At 39.9% G+C, this 26,475-nt stretch overlaps 1 protein-coding gene across 5 annotated transcripts in view; it reads left to right on the top strand.

Moving 5' to 3' along the window:
- Window positions 1-14,870, top strand: part of LOC148009586 (uncharacterized) — a 226,133-nt gene extending 211,263 nt beyond the window's left edge. Inside the window, exons 14-19 of one of the 5 annotated variants that reach the window (XM_087673318.1) lie at window positions 11,320-11,393; window positions 11,468-11,597; window positions 11,933-11,985; window positions 12,070-12,226; window positions 12,306-12,389; window positions 14,729-14,870. In XM_087673318.1, coding sequence (XP_087529444.1) covers window positions 11,320-11,393; window positions 11,468-11,597; window positions 11,933-11,985; window positions 12,070-12,226; window positions 12,306-12,389; window positions 14,729-14,743 — 513 coding nt within the window. In that variant the 3' untranslated portion in view covers window positions 14,744-14,870. Of the gene's footprint in view, window positions 1-11,319; window positions 11,394-11,467; window positions 11,598-11,932; window positions 11,986-12,069; window positions 12,227-12,305; window positions 12,390-12,634; window positions 13,650-14,728 lie in introns of those variants that run through there. The other 4 variants (XM_087673320.1, XM_087673317.1, XM_087673319.1 and 1 more) reach the window with 4 other exon arrangements.
- The last annotated feature ends 11,605 nt before the right edge of the window (window positions 14,871-26,475 follow it).

Below are 26,475 nucleotides of genomic sequence, written 5' to 3'. Positions count from 1 at the left end.
GTCTTGGAGGTTCAGCCATGACTTGGTGACGAGACCTTTGAATTTCTTCTAGCATGGAGTGACGGAGCTAGTGGCTTCTGTGAAGGAAACTGCTACGGTTTGCATTGAGGGCACAAAGTATACAACACGAAAGAAACACAAAGAGACAGACACAGACACAAAGGGCAAAACTAAAACCCTAAATGCAAAACTCAAAATTCGAACACAAACAAAAGAAGGGAGAGAAAGAACTCTGAGGTGAATGAATGTTGTAAATGAATGTAAGAGTGTACAGCGTGCTCAAGGGCAGAGCAATGTCGGAGTGTGACGTCCACCAAAGACGAATCCCAAGTCTATGACCACTAGTCAGAGTAGGAGTGCTGAATAGTGAATGGCAGCAGGCAGGTCACCAAAACGCAGCAGTGTACCACCGATCGGAGGCTGGAAACTATACACAGTTTGCTATAAATAGCAAGCTAAAACAGTGTCTGAGAGTGTCAAGGCCTGCAATGCTGAAAACGCAGGCTAGCTGACCCTAGAGATGATGGACAGCAGGCTGAACAGCAGTCTTGGACAGTTTGGAGGAGTCGCCAGAAGCTAAGAGCTCTTGTCTACAGCAATGGACAGGCTGAAGATAATGTGGCTGCAGTCGATGATGGTTGGACAGCAGATGGAGGCGGGCTGCAGGCTAGAAACTGGGCACCAATAGCAGCAGAGGGTGTAGGGGCTGGTGTAACCTGTAAACAAGAATGATGGTTGAATGGGGGCAGCCTATCTATTTATAGATGTGGAAGGGCGCCCCAAAAATTAGGGTTTCCACTAAACTCTCTTGAACTGCTCCCTGTTTTAGGGTTTCCACTGAACTTTGTCAAACCGCTCCTAGGGTTTTTCTCTAAAAGAGCATTTTTAGTGTGTTTTGGGGCTGTTTAAGAGGCTAATCAGCAAGTAATGCATATTTTAGCTCAAGAGCGTCTCTCCCGAGGTTGAGTCAGGCTCTATGGTTCATCCCTTCGATTGTTCCTTACTAAAGGTTATCTTTCAGGTGGAAATCTTGGATCTTTGGGATCCTCTTCTTCTTTATCATATCTCTCTTCGCTTCTCTTTCTTCATTCCTTTTTGCGCCTGAGAGGGGATGTTGAGAAACCTCTTCTTAAGTTTATACACTTCATTTAGGGTTTCGTATTGACAACCCCAAAAAGGACTAGTATTCACATTTTGGCCACTTTTTCAGTAGGTGCCTACACAATGGTGCACCATCCTAGATAGCTTATGCCTATAAATAGGCAATCACTTCATTCATTCTTCTCCGCCCCACTACTTTTCAATCATTCTTCACTTTCTTCTTCGGTCACCACCACCACCACTTCTCTTCTCTCAGCAACCTCTTCCAATGCCCTCACACCCCTTTAGGAGGACATTAGGTTCGTGGCTCATGGTTGCCTTCACCCTTCCTCTTCTGCTTTGGGTGCCTTGTTCCAGCATTAGGCCTTGCATTTGAAGCATCTTCCACTTGGCGTCACCATCATCTGCTTGGCATCAACACCCTTTTTCATTAGGCTCTACCTTCACTTGCGTTTTTCAATGTGGAGACCTCCTTGCTTGGCATCATCCTCTTCAAGTTGGCATCAACATCCTAGTCTCTAGTGATAGTCTCCATCATGGAGCGTCAGTGATTTTGTCACTCATCCATCATAGAGGTTGCTGGGACTTGCATCTTTGCAACTTGGCTGTTGGGATCTAGATCTTTGTAGCCTACCTCCTCCTCCATCACTTGACGCCACTCATTTATCACAAGGGCTGTTGAGACTTGCGTTTTTGCAGTGTGGCTCCTTCTCCATTACCTGGCGTCACTCATTTATCACAAGGGTTGCTAGGACTTACATTTCCGCAGCCTACCTTTTTCTCGATCACTTGTTGTTGGTCGTCTGTCACAAAGGCTGTTGAGACCTACGTTTTTGTATCCCACCTCATCCTCCATCTATCATCAGCATCATCCACTTGATGTCAGTATTTGAGCTATTCTCTTTGCTCTTGACAGCTCCAACACTCTGGGATTTGCGTTTTGCTGCCTAGGTCACTCTCAAGAATCAGAGGATTGCGGTTCGCTCCCTTGAGAACTAATGATCATGTTCCACATCTCGGATGGCATCAAAGGACTGCAATTCACTCCTCAACAAGTGTCTTTCACCTTCCAGTGACTACTTCGATTGCCCACTGCCTAGAGGATTGGGTTTCACTTCCTTCACTGTTGCAGGTTGATTTAGATAGCATAATGCAGTTATCTTTTGAGCTTCGGCTTCATTGTATCACTGTATCAGCTTTTCTTCTCATAGCATGATGCAATGCATCATCACTGTGTTTATCTTGTGCTTTTGAGTTTCTCTTCTATCTCAGTGTTTGACATACATACTCTGTGTTGCTCCCTGCAAACCCTATTGTCTCTCTGCACCATCGCTTATTTTGACATGGTATTAGAGCATACATGCTATTTTTGACAAAGTGGTGTAGAAGCCCTCCTAGTGGCAACATGGGGATGTGGCTGCCTATGCTCCTTGCCTCCCAAACTACTAGGACACAAAGTGTGAATAGTAGGGAAATTAGGAAGTCTCTCCACCATCTTCTTCCAAGAACCCCGTAAGATCGCATCAAAATGAAGATGACCATAACGAGCATGCCAAAGCAGCCCAAGCTCGTGGGAAGACCTCGCGGCTAAGGTTGTGAGCGTGTAAACCCCACCCTCCTGCGATCTTGTCTAAATAGCAATACCTGTACAAGCATCCTCCACTATCACTGCATCCTATGTAAAGACCACACAGGTCCCAAGCTGTGTGAGACCATGAACAGACAAAGGTTAAAACCTAAATCCAGTACATAGAGAACTTTAGTTGAAGAAGATTGCATGTCTGGCAATAAAGGAATGGTCCCTACTCCTCGAACGGGAACAATAGAGTTGTCACCAATGGTGACTATGTCGCCTTAGGCACTCAAGTCGTGAAGCCAATCCTGTCTATAGGTCATGCGAGAAGAGGCCCCATTGTCTACCAACCAAAGCTTCTCTTGAGTGAAAGAAGCAAGAATTGTATCCTCCTCACCAAATACATGCACAAAGACAGAGTCTGTCATCGTTGGGGAGCCTTCAATTCCTTTGAATCCTTCTCCTTGGGCTTCAAATGGGGGTACTTTTGCCAACACTTCTCAAGATAAGTACCCTTTCCATAGTGTGGGCACTTGGGCTTCTCCTCCTCCTTCTCATCCTTCTTGTCCTTGGCTTGTGCCTTCTTCTTCCCTCCATCTCTATTTTTAGTAAATGCCTTCGTAGAGCCAAAACCACGAGCTCCAACCTTACTGAGTCGCTTATCATGCTCTAAAACAAGCGGTGAAAGCTCCTACTATAAGAGCGTCTTGCAGGTCCTTGATGTGATAAGGCTAGTGTAAAAGACATCAAACCAAGGAGATAGAGGTTGAGTCAAAAGAATCATAGCCATGTCTTTAGAGAATATTATCCAACCAAGAGAGGTAAGCTCACCTCTCATGTTCTCCATCTTCGTCATGTGCTTCATAGAGAAGGACTCCTCAAGATTGAGTTGAGTATCCACAACTTCTTCTCCAGGGAAATCTTGGGGGTAAACGTCTTATGCTGATACAAACATGCAAGCTTCTTCCACACTTCTGCCGCGGTCTTCAAATTGCAAACATACACAAGGATAGAATCTTGCAAACTCATAAGGAGGAAGGATGAGGCTCGAGAGTTGAGTGATTCCATTGTTAACGGAGTGCACAAGGATTGAGACACGCGATGTTTTGGTTCACATAGTGAGAGAGAGAGTACAAGACTCAATGTGGGTACAATCTCTAAGTACCACTTCAGGTTTTAGATTTTTATATATATATATATATATATATATATATATATATATATATATATATATATATATATATATATATATATATATATATATATATATATATATATATATATATACATATAGTACATGTGTAAGGGTACGTGCGTGCACACCCGAAGACACGGTGACCCTTTATTCCCAACAATCTCCCACCTAAAGGCAACATGCTTGAAGGTAGAGGAAAGAATCATGTAAGTTTATGTATGTACAAAGCTGAATATACATATACTATCCAACCCCCATTATCTGGTGGCAATGAGCAAACAGCTCTGTTGGACAACCCTTCGTGAGAAGGTTTGCAGGATTATCATCGGTATGTACCTTGGCAAGCTCAATGCTCTTACTATCAAGTACATCCCTGATAAAATGATACTTCACCTATATGTGCTTTGTCTTTGTACAAAAGACAGGATTCCGTCCTAGCATGATAGCATTCTAATTATCACAGTGGAGAATAGGAACCTTTGTAATGCCAAGCTCTCCTCACCAAACATGAAAGCCATAAAGCTTGCTTGTATGCCTCTGTGGCAGCCACATACTCTACCCCTGTAGTAGACAATGCAACATAGTTTTGCAACCTAGATATCCAAGAGATTGCTCCCCTTATGAACGTGAACATATATCCTGAAGTAGACTTCTTGCAGTCATGATGACTAGCATAGTTTGCATCTGGAAGCCAACATATGACTTCTGCGTCCCAAAGCAGATGCACTAGTCAATTTGTGCCCTTTAAGATATCTCATGATACCCTTCACTAAAGCATAAGGAATCTTGGCCATCTTAGCCTTTCCATCATCAAATGTAGGGTTGTCATCTACACTAAGTTTCACATATGGAGGCAACAATACACCAATGGCTTTCCCCCCCTCCTTATTGAAACACTGTAAAACCTTAGTAATATACTCTTGCTGTGACAGATAAAAAAGACGTTGTAATTTGTCCCTAAGTATACGTATGCAAAGAATATGATTGGCCTCACCAAGATCCTTCATATCAAATCTATTGTGTAGGCTTTGTTTCAAGGAGTCCAAAGCATGAACATCCCTACTTACAATTAGCATGTCATCCACATAAAAAACCAAGAGAAAAAGGTTGCCATATCTACTGCTGTCTTGGTGTATAAGCAATGATCAACTCAAGATCTATGAAATCCCTGAGATTGCATAAATGTATCAAATTTATGATACCGTTCTCGTGGTGCCTGTTTCAGCCCATACAAACTCTTGTTGATTTTGCATACCATGTGCTCTTTTTCCTTTGCAATAAAACCCTCAAGCTGTTGCATATAGATCTCCTCATGCAGATCACCATGCAAGAAAGTTGTTTTTATATCCATCTATATGAATTTCATATCTTCAGATGCAACCAAGCCCAAAATGGTTTGCAAAGTAGTCATTTTGACTAGAGGAGAAAAATTTTCATCAAAATCATTTCGATGTTTCTACTTACACCCTTTAGGAACCAATCGTGCTTTGTACCTAGACAAAGAACTAGAAGTGACTTCCATTTTGTAAACCCATTTGCATGGTAGCAATTTTTGCCCTTTAGGCAAATGCACCAAATCCTAAGTGCCACTTTTCATGAGAGATTCCATCGCTAACAGCATAGCCTTATGCCATTTCTTGTTGTCTTTTCTGTCCATTGCTTCTTTGAAGCATGATGACTCACCACAATCTATCAACATGACATAATCAGCCACATAATTGATACCACGAACAAACCTATTTGGTTGTCTTTGCATTCTGGTCGACCTATAGATCCAATGATCAAGATTTGTTGGTTGTTCGGCCTGCAAATTTGCATTAACAGGTTGTTGTTCTGCAAATTCAACATACTGTACAGTAGGTCCTAGTTGTTCCAAAGGCATCTGTTCTTGTTGCAATTGCGACACATCATGGGCAATATCTTGCTAATCACTTTCAACATCGTTCCCTGCATTTTCAAAGCCATTTACAGTATGTATTTATTGTTGTCTAGCAAGCATTCTTTGCTATCCTATCAGTACATTTTCTTGGAATACAACCCTTTTAACTTCCTTAATCTTTTCGTGTTGTTTGTGTATACGATCTTCTCGGAAGATAACATCATTGCTGCGTACAATTTTCATTTTTATAGGATCCCATAACCTATATTCTAGTTCATCCTCATCACCATATCCTAGAAAAATACATTTGTAAGACTTTGGCTCAAGTTTGCTGCATTTTTCCTTGCAAATGTGCATAAATACCTCGTGCCAAACACTCTCAAGTGAGCAACGAAGGTGGCTTGCCCGAACATGCTTCTTGAGGAACTCCTCCCTCCCCCCCCCCCACCCCCTCCAAAGACGTGTTTGGTGATCGATTAATCAAGTGCATGGCTGTCATAACAGCCTTTGCCCAAAATCCACGAGATAAAGCAGCATGTCACAGCATTATATGGACCCTATCTTGAATGGTCATGTTCATACGCTCTACAACACCATTTTGGGGTGGATTGTGATTAATCTCTTTGCTATCACAAAAGTCTTGAAAAGCTTTGGACACACATTCACCACCATTGTCAGAGCGAAGACACTTTAATGTCTTACTGGTCTGATTTTTAGCAAGTGCCAAGAATTTTTTAAATTTATCCAAGGCCTCGTCTTTATGACAGATTGGATAAACCCACACTTTGCATATGGCATCATCAACAAAAGTAATGAAATACTTCTTTCTCCCTAAAGATAACCTTGGCATCTCATATACATCTAAATGTACCAACTCTAAGGATGAAGACTTTAGAGAAATATATTTTTTATGTGATGTTTGAGCATACTTACCATAAATACAATGATCACATTGTTCAAAATCAGCATACCTCAAATACGGCAAATAACCCAAACGAGAAAGTACTTTCATTCCAATTTGATTCATGTGTCCCAATCGGCTATACCACAAAGAAATACTTGGTTGCTCAGTTATGGCGACTACATAGCCATGCACGCTAGATACATACAAAGGATACAAAGTATCACTTTTAGAGCCCTTGATAACAATACAAGAGTCCTTACAAATTTTCCATTTGCTATCCCCAAAGGCGGTATGATAGCCTTCGTCATCTAGTTGCCCTGTGCTTATCAAGCTCTTCTTGAGCTAAGGTACATGCCTCACATTATGCAAAACAAACACAGAGGCATGTTGAAATTCCAATTTCACACTGCCAATACCTGCAAATTGACATGCATAGTTATCCCCCAAGTGGACAATACTACTGGCACCACCACTGTAGCCAAAAAACCACTTATGATGTGGTATGACATGAAAAGACACACTTGAATCAAGTATCTAAGTGTGCATGTCATCATTAGAATCTGCAATCAATGCATGTGGACTCAAAGATCAAGCAAGAAGTACATCACCATCACTGTCATTCTCATGAGTGACTACATTTACCTCCTTTATCTTCACACTGTTTTTCTTTGCAGGTTGGCTGTCCTTTTACTCTGCATTGTTATCTTCAATATTTTTGCTTTTGCCTTTCTCTTTCTTCAATTGAAAACAGTCCCGTTTGTAGTGCCCTTTCTTGCTACAATGATGACATTGCACATTTTTGCCATGAGGCTTGCTGCGTGCTCTATTTTCAAAACTACGCTTTTGCTGAAATTTTCCCCTAGTGTGCAATGCATAGAAGACTTGTTTGCTAAATTATTTTACTGGTTGAGTTCTTCCATCAACAAAGAACTCTCCACATCAGAATATAACAGCTGAGCATTTGAGTTACTCAAAGCTGTCTTGAAAGTATCCCAACTTTCAAGCAAAGTGCATAGCAAGAAAGTAGCCTTGAACTCATTATCCATGTGGAAATCCAAAGCAATCAGCTAATTGAAAATTGAGTTGAACTCATTTAAATGTATAAACATGGTTGTACCTTCCTTCATGCGAAGGTCCATTAGCTTTTTCAGCCAATAAACCTTGCTGCCTACACTTTTCTGAGCATTCCTCAAGTCTTCGCCACATTTCATATGCAAAATTCAACTTCTCAATGTTAAATAGCAAGTTGTCTGACACTAAGAGCTCTACGGTATAGCATGCAAGCTGATCCAAATCATCCCACTCTTCTTGTTCCATACTTGATGGTTTTATTCCCTTCGCTTTGATGGGCTTCGCCTATTTCTTTTGCACCAAGACATTGTAGCATTGTTTTTGCCATATTACAAAATTGTGTGCACCCTCAAGCTTCTTGATGTGCAAAAGGTTGCTACTGTCATTGTTTCCAGCCATGATTTGCATCACTAAATTGGCTGAGACGTCAACAAATGCAAGCTCAAATGTCACACAAATGACCACAGTACGCTGCAAGTACCAACCAGCAATGAAAATCAAGAAATTTCAGAAATTTCAGATGTGCAAATTGATTTTCAAAATTAGAGAATGTCTACTACTGCACTCCACAATCAATTACAGCTAGGTTTATAGGCCAATGCACCAATTGCATGTGAAATCCCCAAAATTTTGCTGCAATTTCTACTCCAAATGCATTCTCAGGTACAAATTTGACGATTGTGGTCAAAAGCCACAAATTTTCAAAGGCAAATCCACCCAAATTGCACCAATATATGTACCCAAGTGCATATACCATGCAATTCTTACACAATTTGATGAAATTTTACAAAATCCCCAATTTTCTCAGGTCTGGTGTGCACAAACTTCAATGAAATTGACAAATTTTCACTAAAATGTGAAAAGCCCCAAACTTCCTAGGCAAATGTGCACCAAATTTGCAATTTCTGAATTAAATTGTCCTGTTTTGCATGAAAATCCCCAAATCTGGGAAAACCCCCAATTTTTCAGCTCAAAATTTCACATTGTGCTTATCATGCAAACATCCATCAGTAGGCCAAAGGTTTAATTCAAAAAACCTTTGAAATTCTGAAAAATAATGAAAAATCTGTCCTGTTACCTTGATTTGACTGTTGGATGCAGTTAGAGCTATCTGACAAACTGTCTGACACAGCCTGACAGACTGATGCAGTCTGATGGACTGTCTGACATAGCCTGATGGACTGTCCTAAGGCAGCTCTGACGATTGTCTTGATACAACTCCAGCAACATAAGCTCTAATACTAGTATGTCAACGGAGTGCACGAGGATTAAGACACACAATGTTGTGATTCGCACAGTGAGAGAGTGAGTGCAGAGTATAGAGAGAGAGAGAGAGAGATGTGGCTACAATCAAAAGAAGCTCATTCTTTGACTCATCAAAGCTCATGAACTAGAAAGACATCTTCGAACCTGCAATCACCCAGAAGTCTGTGTTTAACAAAGAAACAACTATCGCCTGCACAGAAAACAGTCGCCTACAATTGGAAATTGTTGCCAAGGCTCAGGGAGCAGTCGCTTGCAGCAAAATGCTATCACCTGGACCAGCACAGAAGCAGTTGCAAAAACACAAATTTGTCTTTTGACCAAAACACAAAAGCTGGAGTTGTCTGATACCAGAAAGCTGTTGTCTGGTCTTTGTAGGTTGTCACTTGGCTATCTGGGGGTACAAACGGGCAATGGACGACCTCTTTAAGTAGTAAACGCAGGCTGAAAATCTGCATTTTGGAAATCTGGGCTGCTCCTCCACAATGAAAACCTGCTCTTCTACAAGAAATCTCCAGACTCTCCTCGCTTAGGAGATAATACAATGTGAAAGTGTGCAATGAAAGAGAAACACGAACACAAAGAGAAGCAGAGAGAGAGAGAGAGAGAGAGGAAGTAGAAGATGAGAGAAGAATATTGCACTAATTAAAGAAGAATGCTGATACAATGATGACGGACTGATGAGTCCTTGCACACAGCCCAAAGCGTCAGTGAGGGCACCAAATCAAGTTGATGACAATGGCAGCACCAAGCACGAAGAGTTGGAGTGTGCACCTACAAAGGGAAGATTGAAGATTGAAGAGTGTGTGTGTTTGCCATGTGGGGAGGTTGGCTATAAATAGCCAAGACATCAAAAAACTGGCCAACTTGATCCAGAGGAAGCCGAAAATGTTGATCACTGAAGAAAAATGCCAAAAAGAATAGGGAACACCCTAGAAAAATCCCAAATGGCAATAACAAGGTCTGGCAGGTGTAGGCAGACTGTGGAAAGCAGTAACTGGCCTAGGAATGCACACGCAAAACCAAGAAGAACAAGAAGCTACAAATCTATGTTGACTACAGAAAGCTCAATGTAACCACCATTTGAATCCATTCCCCATTCCCTACTTGGATACTATTCTAGATTAAGTGGTTGGCCGTGAGATGTACTCCTATAAGTAAACTAATGAGTTTCTCATGGAATTGTGGCTCCACTTGAGCATAGATATTCATTGGTTTGGTATTTTCCAAAGACCAAGGGATACTGTATCTAATTCATCTTCCTTCACTCTTGTGAGCTTTTGGATTTGCACTCAAACTCTCGCTCCTATCTCAATACTTCTTTGATCTCAGCTTCAGCAATCTCATCAATATCAACATCTACTTTCTCACAATCTGAGTTCTAGAATTTGAAACTGCTTGGACTGTTATCCTTCTCCTCCTCCTCCTCGATTTTGTCAACTAGGCACTGGATGTATATATTGTTCACTAATCTCAACACATTAATTAAACGCCAGGGCTATAAATCTATATTAGCCTTCAGAAATTCTTCCTCCTCATCATCACTCAGGCCTTCTACCATATTGATTGTTTTGACAATCTACATTATGGTGAGAGAGGGCAATGTTTTTCAACAATAAATAAAGAAAATGCACCTAAATTGCCAGAGCTCCTATATCTCCATCAGACTTTGACAAGAACTCACAATCAGGAGATGACAGACTAACAAGAGTAATACATGCTGTCTAACAAAGTAGAAGCAATGGTGACCAAAGTGGCCAGGGCGAGGGACCGAGGTACAATTGCAGGCTGGTGTGTAGGCATAGTTGTCTCTGTACGTAGTATGGTATGATCCGTAACGTGGCAACATCCCATGAGGCGGTGGAGCTTGTCACATACTCAGCATTCTTTGAATTTTGAACCCCCTATTGTTTCAATCCCTACAAGAGTATGATTCCTAATCCAAATAGTGGACAGCCCAGGTGGATATAACTCAGAAATCAACTAGACTTCTGTTTTCAAAAGTTGTATTGTGTTTTTTTGGTCTACTACCTTTAGCGACAAGATTCTACTTGAATATACTTGACAGAGGGTAGTGTTTTCCTTTGTGGATCCACCGGGAACCTGGAGATTGAACCTTAGAAACATGAAACTTGGACACTAGATGTCAAGTTGTCCACCTTATGCGATTTCATTCAAAGTATATATTTGAGATAAATCATCGATAGGTAGATGCCACAAATATGAGGAAGAGCTAGTCTTGAAAAGTATACCATTATCTGCAGAAAGTTCAAACATGAGTCTCATATTTCTGTAATGTTGAGTTTGATATATAGAGTGTCTCTGTGGTGTAGGGGTGTGCGTTTGAAAATGCAGGAGCATCAGTGGACATGCTCATCATACGAAGAGGGCAGAATTACCAACGACCGTGAGTTGTCATTCTTGTGTTTTCTTTGGAGAAAGCACCTGACGACACCTTAATGTATTTTCCTGTATATGCAGCTTCCAGATACTTGAGTTTTCTGTTATTTCAAGCAACAGAGGAAGTGTTACACAGAGTGAATCAGAGGACTATGGCAGCTGCCAGGTTAATCAGGCCATCGTAAAACTGAATGTTGCTGGTGTGGATCAGGTAAACAGAACTGTTAACAATTTCTACTGTCGCTTGTATGTATGGTAACCTGCTCGCAGGCTCGAGTTGTTTGATGGTTGCAGCAGTTGTATGGTTTATAAGCGCTGGCAGAACGTGCTGGTATACTCTTTTGGGTTGTACAAATGGATTTTCTATATTTCAGAAGTACCTGTTTTTTTAATTTTTACTGGAACTCCTAGTTTAAGATGTAGATTGTGGCATGCAAAGCACGTAAATAAATTAAGCTTTGGATGCAGTTATGCTATCATAAACATTTCAGATTTGAAGGTTTTAAGTACTTTTTAGGTCTGACTTGTTGATGCCACACCGTGCAGATCAGTGCAGCGGAAGGGATTGGACCAGTGGACGCTCTGAGTCATGCTCTAAGGTATTTCAGATCCAGTCCTAGCAAGGAGGTGGAAACGTTGGCTTTGCACCACTCTAACGCTCTTCTTTTGCTTTCCCAAACCAGAAAAGCTTTAGAAGGCCATTATCCTCAACTTGAGCAAGTACAATTGGCCGATTACAAGGTCCGCTTGCTAGAACCAGTTGATGCGCGTAAAGGCACCCTATCGACTACGCGGGTTACCATTGACTTTAATGACGAGAATGGGAACACGTGGACCACTGTGAGTGTGAAAACTTAAAACCTGCTCACTATACGATCATTTGTTGAAAATGGTTTCCCATTCCAAACATATTTTGCAGGTTGGTGCACATTCCAGCATTGTAGAAGCAAGTTTTCGAGCGCTGGTAGATGGTTTGGAGTTTGGCATTGTGAATTGCTCACAGGTAAGCTTCCGATTTGATGAATTCCTCTATCAAATGAAAGACACTTCGTGCAGTTTATCGATTTGCGTGGATGCGCACGTTTTTTTGTTTTTGGTAATCACCAAAGCTTTCTCTACGACACACATGCACATGTGCGCGTCTGCATGCGTGCGTGCGCGTGCACACACACATACATGTATGCACTCACAACACCAATGAAAAAGCATTATTTTGTACTTTTCAAACATTCAGACTCATATCTACAGGATGGATGCAAGATCTAAGAACACTGCCTAACAAATTTCTGGTTGGATCATCTATTGTGCGAACTTCTGGTAAGCCATCATCAGCACTGCTCTCGATAAGCTACTGAATGCCAGATGACTTCTCTACAGGACTGATATTAGATGGCGATCTTTCCTTGTGGAATGTCACAAACATTGCCTTTCCCTTATGTGGATCGATATGGCTGGTTTAATGATTTTCATGGGTTTCTACTCAAATGCAAAATGATCTTGAACATGTCATGAGAATTTGAATGGAGACAAGCAGCTTGACAAACATTTTATTGTGCCACACTTATGAGCATCTTGTAGTTCTTTTTCTTAGAATAGGACAGACATCCTTTACGGCAGTTCCCGATGAGCATGGAGAGTGTGTCGAGAAGGCTACCTGCTTGAATCAATCAGATAATTTTGATGTAGACCATTTTCATTTCACATTGAAAAGGACTTGGCTGTGACTTGTAACTTAGAGACAAAAGAGACTTGTGAGATCTGGTCGGATAGGAGCTTGTTAGTAGATGTCTAATATCAAATAAGTCATTGTTAGTCAATCACTTCTTCGGGAAAGGCGATTGCCCTTGGGTAATATTCTTTCAGGGCAGTGGCGAGTAGAAAATTGGCAGAATTTATGCCTGTTAACTGCTGGTTATGCCGGTGGATAACTGGAGATTTCAAATGCTTGTGATAAGCAACGTAATCGTATCTTCGTAGTGACTTGTTCGCCCCCAAAACACTCAGATATTATAAAGTGATTCGCCCGCCCTGCCCATCTGGCTAATTATGTCTTTGAAGAGAACCTGATGCACCTGTTTTTGTATTTTATTTTGTCAAGTCTGTAAAATATGGCTGTGAGCAAAATTGCCTATGGCTGACTAGCATGGCATGTTCCTATTATGGAGAAATGGTGTTCACAGTAAGATCACTATGATGAACAGTGATGGCAGCGAAAGAATTTGCCTGTGTTTGTTATTCGAGTGGTCTGGCAGAAGTTGGAATTAAAATTGGCACTAACGTTAAAGAGATTGATTGCACTTGGTCGCATTGCGTAGAGTCTGCGAGTTTTCTGTACTCGCTAGGGCTCCTCTGTGAGATTAGCGTGACTTCTTCTCTTTCGAAATGCTCGACTGTAGAGTTGTTTCTTGACTTGGGGGGTCTTTTACCGAATGAACACACACCACACCGTCTGTCTAGTTCTATTGATTCTATCTTTTTATACATTAGATGATGTAGGGACTCGCGAGGGAGCCGCCGAACCTCCCTGAGCTCTCTCTCTCTCTCTCTCACACACACACACACAAGATCAGCCGGCATCAACGAGTTTGGGTCGGGAAGGAAACATCTTTAGATAAATAAACTGCACCTGCCCTTCTACCGGACAGCCTGAGATTTTGCAGTGGGTCCATTCGGTAGGCGTAGCTATCCATCGGACCTTAATGGAAGGAAGTAGGGGCACGTGTTTGGTAGACTGTGGTTGTACCATGCCGGAAATGGGGGCACTACCAATAAGGCCTCCCTACCTAAGTTATAAACACAAACAAGCAAATGCTCGCACATGCATGTTCGCGAGAAAATATGCAAGTATATGACCTAGGTAGGGCATATGCATGACAAAGAACAGAACCTAGATGACGCAGAGAAAAAAGAAAATGCACATTACAAGCCATGAAATTTGCATATAATCGACAAACACAATCTAAGGATTTCTTTACTTCAAAAGATGAACTTATGTCAAAGAAAGATGCATGTTATCAATGTCATACATCTCTAGCACAAAAACAACCATCGAATAAGATAATTGAGTTTAAGTTACATTAGTTTGTCACGTGCTCCTTTGCTATCAACACTAACTCATTTATATGCATAATCATCTTTATTTATTTTGTAATGATCTAAGAACACATTATGTTTTTATTACTATGTTGGAGATCTATGCAAGAAGTTTGTTATGTGAGGTTGCATATTCATATAGATTTCCAACAATATTTTTGTCTTGTCTCTTGTTTGATCTTGAAAACTTCGTTCTCAAATCTGAGCTGTTTCGCTTCAATCGATAATCCACATGCTCGGAAAGAATAGTTTGCCCCATATTGATATCAATAGCCCTTGGAATTCTAATCCTTTTTGCTAGAGGGACCCCAAAATGGCATATGTAGAGCCATAGAACGGCCATGTGAATGGCATTGAGCTTATTTTTTGAAACAATTTCTTTGTTTTGTATTGTTTCTTTAGAGTGTCTATTGTATTATGAAATCGTGAAATTGATTAACATTATATGAATTAATATGAGCTTTTTTTTTTGAAATATTTGTTTTATGCTAAAGGATGTATTAACAAACAATGTGTAATTGATTAATAAAAGGAAGCTACATTTGTATGCCAAATAATATAGTAGCATATATTGCTTGGTTAGATAACTAAAACAAACATGTTAAGAAAGGTGGGAGGTCTTGATATTTGTGATCAATCTTCCTGTTCAACTCTAGTATATTTCTTGATCTAGGAAGCATTGAAATTGATAGGGATGTCTATCAAACCCCATTTTTTACTAGTGAGAGTTGATTCATGTAAAGATTAGCATAATAGATGTATTCTCTTGCAACTCATGGTTTATCCCATTATGTATATCGATATGAACTTAGGAGGAGACAATTATCAAAGTGTGAGTAATTCCATTGGTTTTTACTAGTGAGAGTTGATTCATGTAAAGATTAGCATAATAGATGTATTCTCTTGCAACTCATGGTTTATCCCATTATGTATATCGATATGAACTTAGGAGGAGACAATTATCAAAGTGTGAGTAATTCCATTGGCTCCCTTCCATTTTGCTAACCCCCTATCATGTTTACAATTGGCACAATTCCATCGCAAAGGGACATTAGCATAGTTCCATTGCAATGGTTTTAATCATAGAATAAAAATCCATACTATTCTTAGACAATACGATTTTCTATGTATTTGTAAATAAAATTGTAGGTGATTAAGAAGCGACACATAGTCCTCTTCAATTAATTCATAATCCTATTTTTAAATATGAAATCCAAGGACTCTAGAGTCTTTGTAAAGTATAGAATTCTTAAAATCATTTTGTTTAACAAATAGGAGTACTTATATATTGGATACTTTCAAACACTTTGACCTAACCTACAACCCTAAACCACTAAACTTAAAAAATGGAAAGACATCTTAAATATAAATCCTAAATTATGGATGCAAGGACCATGTATATAAGAAAGTCCTATGTTGTTAATTAAGCATAGTCCTCTTAAAATATAATCCAAGGACTTTATAGACCCCTTTTTAAAACATAAGATTATTCATTCATGGATTCTAAAAGCATAATTTAAATATTCCATGAATCTCTTCTTAAAATATATGACCATTCATTCAAAGGATTCTTCTGAACACTTTACTATAAGCTACAACCTAAGCTAGTTAACTAATAGAAAGAAACCTTAAGTAGATCCTCCATCGTAGATGCCAGGGGCTAAATAATAAAAGTCCTACACCATTAAGCAAATATATCAAAAGGATCAATAAGATAGATCTCAATAGACAACTTCTTAAACATAATCAGAGGATCCTATAGCTCCTTTCTTAAAACATAAGATTACTTATTCGTAGGATTCACTTAAAAGATAAAAAGATAAAAAGAAATCTCAAATAAATCCTACAATATAAGTGTAAGGAGTGTAAATAATAAAGTCCTCATCATTAAGCATAATGCAAAGAAGCACAAAGATGAAGCTCAATTGTGCTCTTTTTAAAACATCATCTAAGGACTCCATGGACCTCTTCATAATTTTCAAAATATTGTGTTGAATTAAAATAATGCTTATATAAATCACATAGCATAGATATAGGTAGCATAAATCAAACTATTGAAGGTCATTAAGCCTAAATGCAAATGATCATAAGTATATAAATCCAACCTTTTCTTTAAACATAATTCAAGGACTCCATAGTCCTTTTTTGAAGTACTCATAAAAGTCTTTACTAAAGGAAAGAAATTGTACTTTAAGCCATATTTATTGGAATATTGGTTTAACCTTAGAGATGTTAAAAGCCTACACACACATAATGTAGACTCAAACATGGAATTATAATAATGATTGGTGTGTTGTTCAATTTCATTTATTTTTTGAGTTACACACATAATGGCAATACATTTCACCACCAAAAGAAGTTCACTAGGATAGTGTTATTTTGATTTAGCTATGACAATGCTCGTCATTCTAGACCATGACATTTATAACTTAAAGTGTTCGACTAAGTTCATGCGTAGATGTTAAAACCATGATGGTGCTATAAACTATGCAAATTCATTCTTGTATTTGGGTTGTCATGCAAAGACACGAGTAAATCTTACAAAGGGCAAGATAAAAAAGCAAATTTCAATCTTGTATTTGATTTGCTATGCAAAGACATTATTAAGTCTCTAGGGGGGAACATGTGAGTGAGCATATCCATTATGTCATACACCATTTCACATGACATGTTGAAGCCATATAAATCATGAGATCTCCATAGTAGAGATTGACCTCGTTAGGGAAAAATGAACTCTCTTTTGGGTCGTTTAGTGGCCCCACCCTTTAGAAAACAAAGAAAAGTGGAGGAAAGGATTCTAAAATAATCCTCCTCTCTCCACTTTTAAATCTTTTTTTACCTTTTTTATATCATCCATAAAATATTTATTGAGATTTCTTTTCTCTCCTTTTAATATTCATAATTAAATCAAATTTTATATTCAGATAGAGATTAGTTACGGGAGTATGGTGCTTTATTTTCCATGCCAAATGATTAAAGATGTGGAGTAAATCATTTTTTAATGAAAATGAGAAAATTAAAATTTCGATAGCTCCTTTTCAAAAAATTTGGGGATTTTTTATACCATACTTTCTGGTTAAGAGACAAAAGTGCTGGTCAATTTTCACAAGCTTTGGAAATGATTGAGAAGTAAAAATCAAATTTTCTAACATTTGAAGGTTCTTGGACATGCCCTCTCTCTAAGCCCTTCTACTCCATTCTATTTTTCAAAGCCCTACTATACCCTCTTCTCTGTGTCTATCCAATCTACCTTCACACATAGAACTACCCCATTTTCTTTGATCTCTCTTGCCAACTTCTCTCCCATAAACCAACAATCATTCGAAATTGTGTTAGTATCCAATCTATTCTATCGGTCTATATTTGTCTAGTCTACCGTCACGCACATAATTATTGACATCTCTATATGTCTATCTAGTCTATCTTCACACACTTAACTCTCCCATTTCATTTTATCACTGTTGTTTTCTTTACTAGACAAAACTACTGACACCTTTGTGTGTCTATCAAGTCTACCTTCACACACTCAACTACCCCATAACCAACATTTACTCAATCAAATTGTGTCTCCATTGACATCTCTTTAACTTTACCTCATAATTGATAAACAATAATGAATATGAAAAAGGACTTTTGTGTTAAGGTAGATCCTGAATATGTTCCTTTGTTCAAGAGTATGAAAGGTGGAAAGGATGAGCAAGAGTGAGAGCACAAGTGAAAGCAAGAAGCAAGAGCTATGAACGTTAAAGCAAGAAGGGAGAGCATGACCATATGTGGGAACTCTAATAGTCAATGTGTGATATGATTTTCCTTATTCTATTGTCATAGAAAAAATGAAGAATAAAGTCTTAGAAGAAGGGGTCCTTATAAAGGCCCCACCCCATGATTTCAAGCCTTGAGGAGCCATTAAGGGGTGGTCCCCTCTTCCTTACTTATTAATCATTAGGGGGTGAGCATCCCTTTCATTCTAAAATAAGCTTTAAGGGGAGCCATGTGAACTCCCCTTCCCTCCCTCACCATCCCCCCCCCCCCCCCCCTCTCATGGGTTTTTTTTAAAACTAGAAATAAATTTATAGGGGGAGGCCCATGAAACTTAAACCTTAGGGAGTCAATTGTTATTTTACAAGAAAAAATGACCTTTCACCATCCTTATAAAATGAACATTAAGAGAAAGCCAAATGTACCCCCCGTCTCCCAGCTAATTGCTATTTTACTATTTGGGGGGGGGGGGGGGGGTATATGATGGCTCCTCCCTCCCTCCCCCCCCCCCCCCCCCACATACCCACACAAGGTGTGGAGGCCTCCCTCCCCTACCAATTCTTATAGAAGCCCCCACCCCACTTATTGTAGACATGCACAAGGGGGCACTTATCCCTTGCAAAACTATCTACACATGTAGATGGTTCCAGGGGGCCATAAGGAGAGTGGGTCCTTACACCTGCCTATTATGGGGGGGTGGGGGGTGAATCCACCCCCCTTCCTTATACAAATGACATTAAGGGGAGGGCCATATGTAGGCCCCACCTATCCATTGCTACTTTACAATGGGGGAGGGGGGGTGTGAATCCACCCCCCTTCCTTTAAAAAATGACATTAAGGGGAGGGCCATATGTAGGCCCCACCTGTCCATTGCTACTTTACAATTGGGGTGGGGGGGACATATGAAGGACCCACCTACCAAATTTTAATTCATTTAGAAACTCCATGGGTGGGGGGGAAGGCCCCCCACCCTACTTCTTGTAGACATGGGTGAGGGGGTGGCCAATCCCGCTCCCCTTGGAGCATTTGCACATGTACAAACAATCTTAGGGGGTGCATGCCTCTCACTCAAACTTACTAAGCATGGGGTGGGGTGTCTCCACCCCAACTCACCCCTATAAAATGATCATTTGGGGGGAGGTGTGGTGTGTGAAGCCCCTCAAATGGTATGTGTATCCACAAATGGTCCCACAGGGATTCCGGCCTCTCCTTGCATGCCTCTTAAGCATGAGGTGGGGGTGAGTCCCTCCCCCCCACCCCCAAATTACTATTTCACTAATTAAAGGGGAGACTCTGGTCATCAAGTGATCTATAAGATCAATGTGTTGTAGAAGTTGCTCAATCTACTCCTCTAGAGAATGTATCCACAATATGCGCTTGGTTGCAATAGTTTTTGCAAAAATTAACTTGCCTTCCAACTACACTTGTTGCAATTGTGCCTTCCTAGATTATTCTGCAAGGTAGTTTCAATCTCCTTACCATAGGATTTCCATGGCGAGTCAAATGGTCTTTTGAACCCCCTACAACTCGGATTGAGTCAAAATAAATAGATATAATGAGAGCCATAAGAGTCATTTGAATTTGAGGAGCCAAGGTATTCTACAACTACTTAGGGATATGGTTAAGAAGATATTTACCTCCACAAAAAAATCAACATGGTAGCAGAGAGCAACATCTTTCAACACTTTGCCTTATAAATCAATGCCTTGTATTGTCCAAATAATGATAGCTATCTTATATATGTGAGATAGCAAAGAAAAGTGCATTGCATATGATGCAGTGGTGGCATTTGCATCAAGTACTAAATGAGAACACCAAAGCTTTGAAACAATGGTTATTGTGGTGGGAGAATAGACTTGACCCATTTGGCCAACCACACACACATGTGTGATTTGCTCAAACAATATAATGTTCTATAAATGGCTTACATGAATTTTGTGATAATTGCATGTGCAACTAACTCTGTGGGAATGTGCTCAAATTCCTAATACTAACGTGTCCAAGAGTGTGTGCATGTCAGTTGACTGGCTAGGGAGGATGGAAAAATAATATTATCTTTGTATGACACTATGTGATAGACTCGATCAACTCATATATTCAATGTTCTTATCAGTTGACATTCATGACTGGGAAATACAATGATATTGATGCCTTGGTAAATAGGGTGCTTGCATGAAACACTCATTCCCTTGCGTGTGTTGCATGTGCAATGTAAGGTGTATTTGTAGCAATCCTTTTATGGAGAGCAGGTTCTCATCTTGGAAATATTGAAATAAAGAAAAGGGAAAGAAAGAACATGAAATAGTGTACCATTGACTTGGAAGATAATGCCATTGCTAGTGAGAGTGATGGCAATTAACCTCCACTAATTTCAAAGGAAGATGTGCATAGAAGCTTATGGGGTTTGGGCATAATATCCTTGCATTACAAAAGGAAATGTTCTAGGATGGTGAACAAGAAGAGATGCACTAATTCAATTGATAGCAAGTCTCCAAGATTGATTGCACCTTGCTTTTAGTTTGAAAGAAAGCTCCAAGATAAATTTATCCCTTAGTGGTTTGGTCTTGTAGCCATGATGTGGAGCACACATGGGATGTTGACAAGCAAGTACAATATGTTCGCATGTTACCATCGGTTTAAGATATTGTTAGAGGGAAAAATGTGACACAAGATGAAATTATATATCTTAAAAAGGCTAGATATAATGTCACTGATGGAGGTACTCCATTTATCCCTAGCATTGATGTGCATTTGGGAGTTGCAGAACAAGGTTCTTCAACTCATAAACATAGCAAGAAGTGGAGGCATGGTATCTCTAGGGATGCAAAGAAAAATTTTGATTTAGTTGAAGCTATGGAGGGGGTTTTTTATGGAAGTAAAGGTGGTGTAGCTTGGAGTTATGGTCTCTCTTTTTTTTTTATAAAGCAATTGTACGAGATGTAACTCGAGTATGAGCCGTTATGCTCATGCCATGATTTTCAAAAGAGAGAAAAATAGAACAAGTTGTACATGGTATACGAACATTTGTATTGTGTGTACTTAAGATCATTGGTATTGGATAAGAAATAGCATACATGGATTCTCTCTCTCTCTCTCTCTCTCTCTCTCTCTCTCTCTCATGGATGAGGATTAAGATTGTATATATCAAGCATTAGATAGCATAAGGCAAGTTGACCAAAATAATTCAGCACAAAGATGGTTACGATATGGTTGAGCTAGATATGTTGGAGATGAGCATACCCATAGTAGAATCATTATTGACTAAAATAATTTGGCACAAAGATGGTTTCAATATGGTTGAGCCGAATATGTTGGAGCTGACCATGCCCATAGTACTTAGGTACATATGTACTTATAGTGTCATTATCACATCTGACGGGGCCATGGTCAAAGGGTAACAAAGTCCCCAATGAATTGTCGACGTACCTAAGTTTTGGGTTTTGCTAGCCGTTTTGGACACTAGTGAGATCGTGAAGATATAATATAGAACAAAGTCCAAATGCTTGAGTGGTTTATTATTAGTATAGTGAAGACTATTGTGTTTATATGGCTCATTATAGACCATGATAGTTTTATATGACAAGTAATATTTATATGCTTTATTATTATGAATAATGAAAACTTTTATGTGATTTGAATCTATATCATAATAGTTTTACATGATAAGTAATATTGGGCATGGTTTATTACTTTGAAAAATATAACTTTTTGATGATCCAAAGGGTATAATTGAAAGGAGTGAACCCAAAGTGGAAGCACATGAGTAGAAGCAAGAATTATGGTGGAAGAAGCAAGAGCAAGAGAGAGACACACACAAGATGTGGGAACTCCAACAGTCATAATGTGTGATCGGCCTTCCCTTTATTCAAATGTCACTTAAAGAATAAAGAATGAAGTGATAGTGATGGGTGCCCACCACCTACAGTTTACAGATGTGCAGGTGTTGTCAATGTAGTAATACACGAGTGGCTAGGCACATGCGTCTTTACCCCCAACAACCTTCCACTTAAGGGTGAATGTGCTCCTAGTGAGAAGAGAACAAGAAAGCAGTAACAAAATAAAAATGTATATAAGTACAACAAGATGAGAAAAGATGTCATCTCATCCAACGCCCATCAACTTCCTAAGGAAGGCAAAATGCTCTATTAAGAGACTTTTCATGAGTAGATCTACAGGATATTGGTCAGTTGAGATCTTGACAATGTTAATAGACTTGTCCTCCATGACCTCTCTAATGAAGTTGTAATGCACCTCAATGTGTTTGGTCTTCACATGGAAGACCAAATGCTTGGCTAATTAGATAACACTCATAGAATCCGAATGAAGTGTAGGGACCACCTCAATGTGTTTTGTCTTCACATGGAAGACCAAATGCTTGGCTAATTAGATAACACTCGTAGAATCCGAATGAAGTGTAGGGACCACATCAGTAATACCAAGGATTGCCACCAGATGGCCTAACCAAAGAGCCTCTTTGCAAGCCTCAATGGTTACAACATCCTAGCGTCGATTGTTGAAAGGGTTGTGCATTTCTACACCCTAGACATTCAAGAAACAGCACCTCTAACAAAGTGAAGACATAGCCAAAGGTGGACTTCCTACTATCTGCATGTCTTGCATGATCAAAGTCAGTGTATCTCATAACTCATGTATCATCCTGGCCACCATAACGTATGCATATATCCATTGTGTCCTTCTCACGTACCCTTGATGGCATCAAATGCCATCTACCGCCCATTTCATTTTGGAAGCTAAAAATACCAAAAATGGCACAACAAAATATGCCATTTTTTCAACTACAAAATTTCTTTACAAGGACTAATATTAAAAATGAAAATGTTAGTGGTATGTCATTGGGCGCAAGGCAAAGGCTTACAAGCCACAAAGGAAAGTGCATTAGTTTTCTTTATGTTTCTCATGTTCAAATGTGCCAAAATGGGGCTTAAGTTTGAGGAGATTAGGTATCCACCTATAAATGGAGATGTGCTTTAAATGACTACAAGATGAAATCAAAGTGAATAATCACTCTTATGTGGGAGATGTAGACCTTCAATGTGCCCCCTCACCCTACCCTTCTTGACATTGATTGGGAGGAAATGCTTAATGTGAGAAAGAATCGATACAATTATCTTAATCAAGTGGTCAAGATCTACTTCATAGCTACTATTCATGCTCTCTCTCTCTCTCTCTCTCTCTCTCTCTCTCTCTCTCTCTCTCTCTCTCTCTCTCTCTCTCTAAAAAAATGGTTGAATCATATGAGGATGAAAGTGATGGTGTACATCATAATTTTTGTCTTCTCCTTCGATGATGATGCCTTGTGTAAGTGTAGAGGTGAGCTCACGCTCAACCACCAAGACCCACGGACCGCTTATTGTTTCAAGGGTTTCAAGTTGAGCTCTAATGGCTACCTTTCACATATCCGACGCACTATCTCTCTCTATGAGTGTAGTGAGCTGACCTCCATGCCCGATCGAGTTGCCTCCTCTCCCGAGCACTCTAGTAGCTCCATGATCCGAGTGCAAGCTTCAACCGAGCTCGATCCTCAAGCTCCATACTCCAAGCTCCATTCCCGCAAGCAAGACAAAGAAGAGAAGACAAGAGAAGAAGAGAGGAGAAAATGGAGAGCTTCTCCACCACGGTCCCTCACCCTCACACACTCACTCCCTCACACTTTCACACTCCCTCTCTCAAGCACAAGCTCAAGCAAGCAAGTATGAGAAGAAGAAGAAGAAGAGAATAGCTACTTTTGGCCACACACAAGAATGAGCTTCTTCATTCACTTTTTTTCTTTTATACAAAACCCTAACCCTAATTCCCTTTGGGCAGTCATCCCCTTTTTGGCCTGGGTTTTGCCCATTCCTCCAACCCTTCTCTTTCTCTTCCTTATTGGCATGGCCTCAACTCGTGCCTCTAACCATTTACAATTTGCACAGGTGAGAGCCCAGCACTCTTTTACAAAATAAATCATGGTGCACCTTGCGCTCTTTTACAAAAGTATTTTCACTTTTTTCTTGTGCACCTCTCTCCTTGATTTAGAACTTTTTTGCACTTCTTATGTTTCCAAATTTTCTTGGCGTGCCTTCATTTTCAATTTCATTTTTGCCTTGGCCTTGTCTTCTGCTTTGGATTTTGAGATTTTCCACCTTGTTCTTCTGAGGGTTAGCATTATCCCCCTCCTAGACGATAGCGAGTCCCATGGCACTCTCCATCATAGGTAGTAGGCTTTGGCATGCACTGAAGACGTGGGTGGAAGGGACTGATGTGGTTTGCCTTGGAGGAGTTTTGGTGGTGGTGTGGATGAAGGTCGTTAGGGGCATGTTATTGGCCTAATTGGCTGGTGATAGGATTGTTGTAGTTGGTGATAGGGTTATTCTTTGTTGGGAGTTGCACTCATGGCTAGCACAGGTATTGGTGTTCATGACAATTCTTTGGTAGGCTTGCATGATGATAAAGGACAACAGTTCAGAGTTAAGTATAGATGAAGGGATGACGATACTTTCATTGGAGTCTTCAATACCTACAATTGAAAACCTCTCATATGGTCTCTCCCTAGGGCTTAATGAGAGTCTTCTTATCATGCACAAGACGTAGTTTGAGTGGTTTGGGAGATAGGTCAAACTCTAAGCAAGCCGAGAGTATTGTACTGCACTTGAGGACCCAAACTATGTATAGATTGTGGTGCAAATATTATCTGAGTGCACGTGCATACTTAGATATTGCGTAGTTAGAAAACTGTTGGTCTAGTTCCTCGTAGTAATGTGTGGATAAAGCGAGGGTTCAATGGGGTGGAAATTTTTGTTGATGTTGAGAAGTACACTTGAAGGCTTCTTGAGACATCATTTGTGATTTTGACAATACAATGTAGCATAATTGAGCTCATTGACACTTTATCTTTTGGTAGCAGGTGGCCACTTGTATTGTTTGAAGAGTACGATGTACTTTCCATGGTCTTTTCTGCCTTGTTTACCACTATTGATTGCGATGGCACTGAGATGGAGTGCGAAAAAGAATTGTGCAAATAGTTCAAGGTGACAGGTCTAACCATAGGTGAGACGAGCTCCCTAGTTATGTCCTGCCCTTGATGTGCCCTGAACAATTATGGGGGATGTAAAAAGGGCTAGGGGAATAGGGACGTAGCTAGCCAACCAAGGTCACTGGACATACCTAATTTGAGGACCCTAGGTGATGTCCTCTTATCGTGAGTAACTTTTTTTTTTTAATGTTTTATTCTCTCTCTCTCTCTCTCTCTCTCTCTCTCTCTCTCTCTCTCTCTCTCTCTCTCTCTCTCTCTCTCTCATAAAATGAATACAATAAATGCAATATGTTGAGGCTAGAAGCCTTTCATTTAGATTAAGAAATGTCGAGATCCAAAGGCTGTGAAAAATGGATATTACAAAGATGATTGTGTTACAAGCCTCTATGCTAGAGAAACAATTGTTGAGATGAAGCTACACTTGAGATTTTGCAAACCTCTTTGTAGCATGTGAGACATGGGAACAATCAAGGTAGCAACTAAAGTGAGTTGTGCATGGATAAGAGATAGAGCATCTCATGAATTGAATCTTGGTTGATAAAGAAACGTTTCTCATTGTTGAGAGTGTGACTCCTACCCGGATGTAGAGTTTGGCCAAGAAAGAGAAAGTAGCAAATGACTATGCTTTGGGCCATGCTCACATGAAATGTGTACTTTCTGCATGGGTGATTTTCTCTTCCAGTGGGGCTTTCGTCATGGCTCCTTGTTTCTTGGTATTTTTGTTGCTTTCTCCATAATGGTTCTTTGTGGGGTTGGTGGTCTTGTGGTGACTTGGACATTGAACGCTTTTGTACAGATACTTGTGTTATCCTGAATTCACTTGACAACTCGTGAGAATACATCGATGAGAGCATTGACATTGTGCTTCCTTTTTATGGTGAGTTTGATCCTAAGATAAGCAGGTGATACTATGTCTTCATCTTCTAGGTCTTGGCCTATAAGTTCAAGCCTTCTGATATATGCCTTTAAAACCCCAACTGCACAATCAGATGTGGATTCTCTACTGATGTCTTGTGGATTCTCTATTGATGTCATGGGTCATCTGTGCAATGCCGTTCAAGTTGCATCTATCATTAAGATTATCATGTCTAGTCATCCTTGCAGTTGTAGCTTGATGTTGTTGCATTCCGCTTTGACTAAATGCTATCTGAATGCAATATATACATGTTTTTGTGGTGTTACCTTTTTGCCCTTGTTGGCTAGA

The sequence above is a fragment of the Lygodium microphyllum genome, chromosome 30 (genome assembly GCF_053477565.2).
Source record: "Lygodium microphyllum isolate KBCC chromosome 30, Lygodium_microphyllum_v1.1.10, whole genome shotgun sequence".
Classification (NCBI taxonomy): domain Eukaryota; kingdom Viridiplantae; phylum Streptophyta; class Polypodiopsida; order Schizaeales; family Lygodiaceae; genus Lygodium; species Lygodium microphyllum.
Note: the sequence above shows the minus strand (reverse complement) of the source record. Positions and strands in the feature narration are given on the sequence as shown.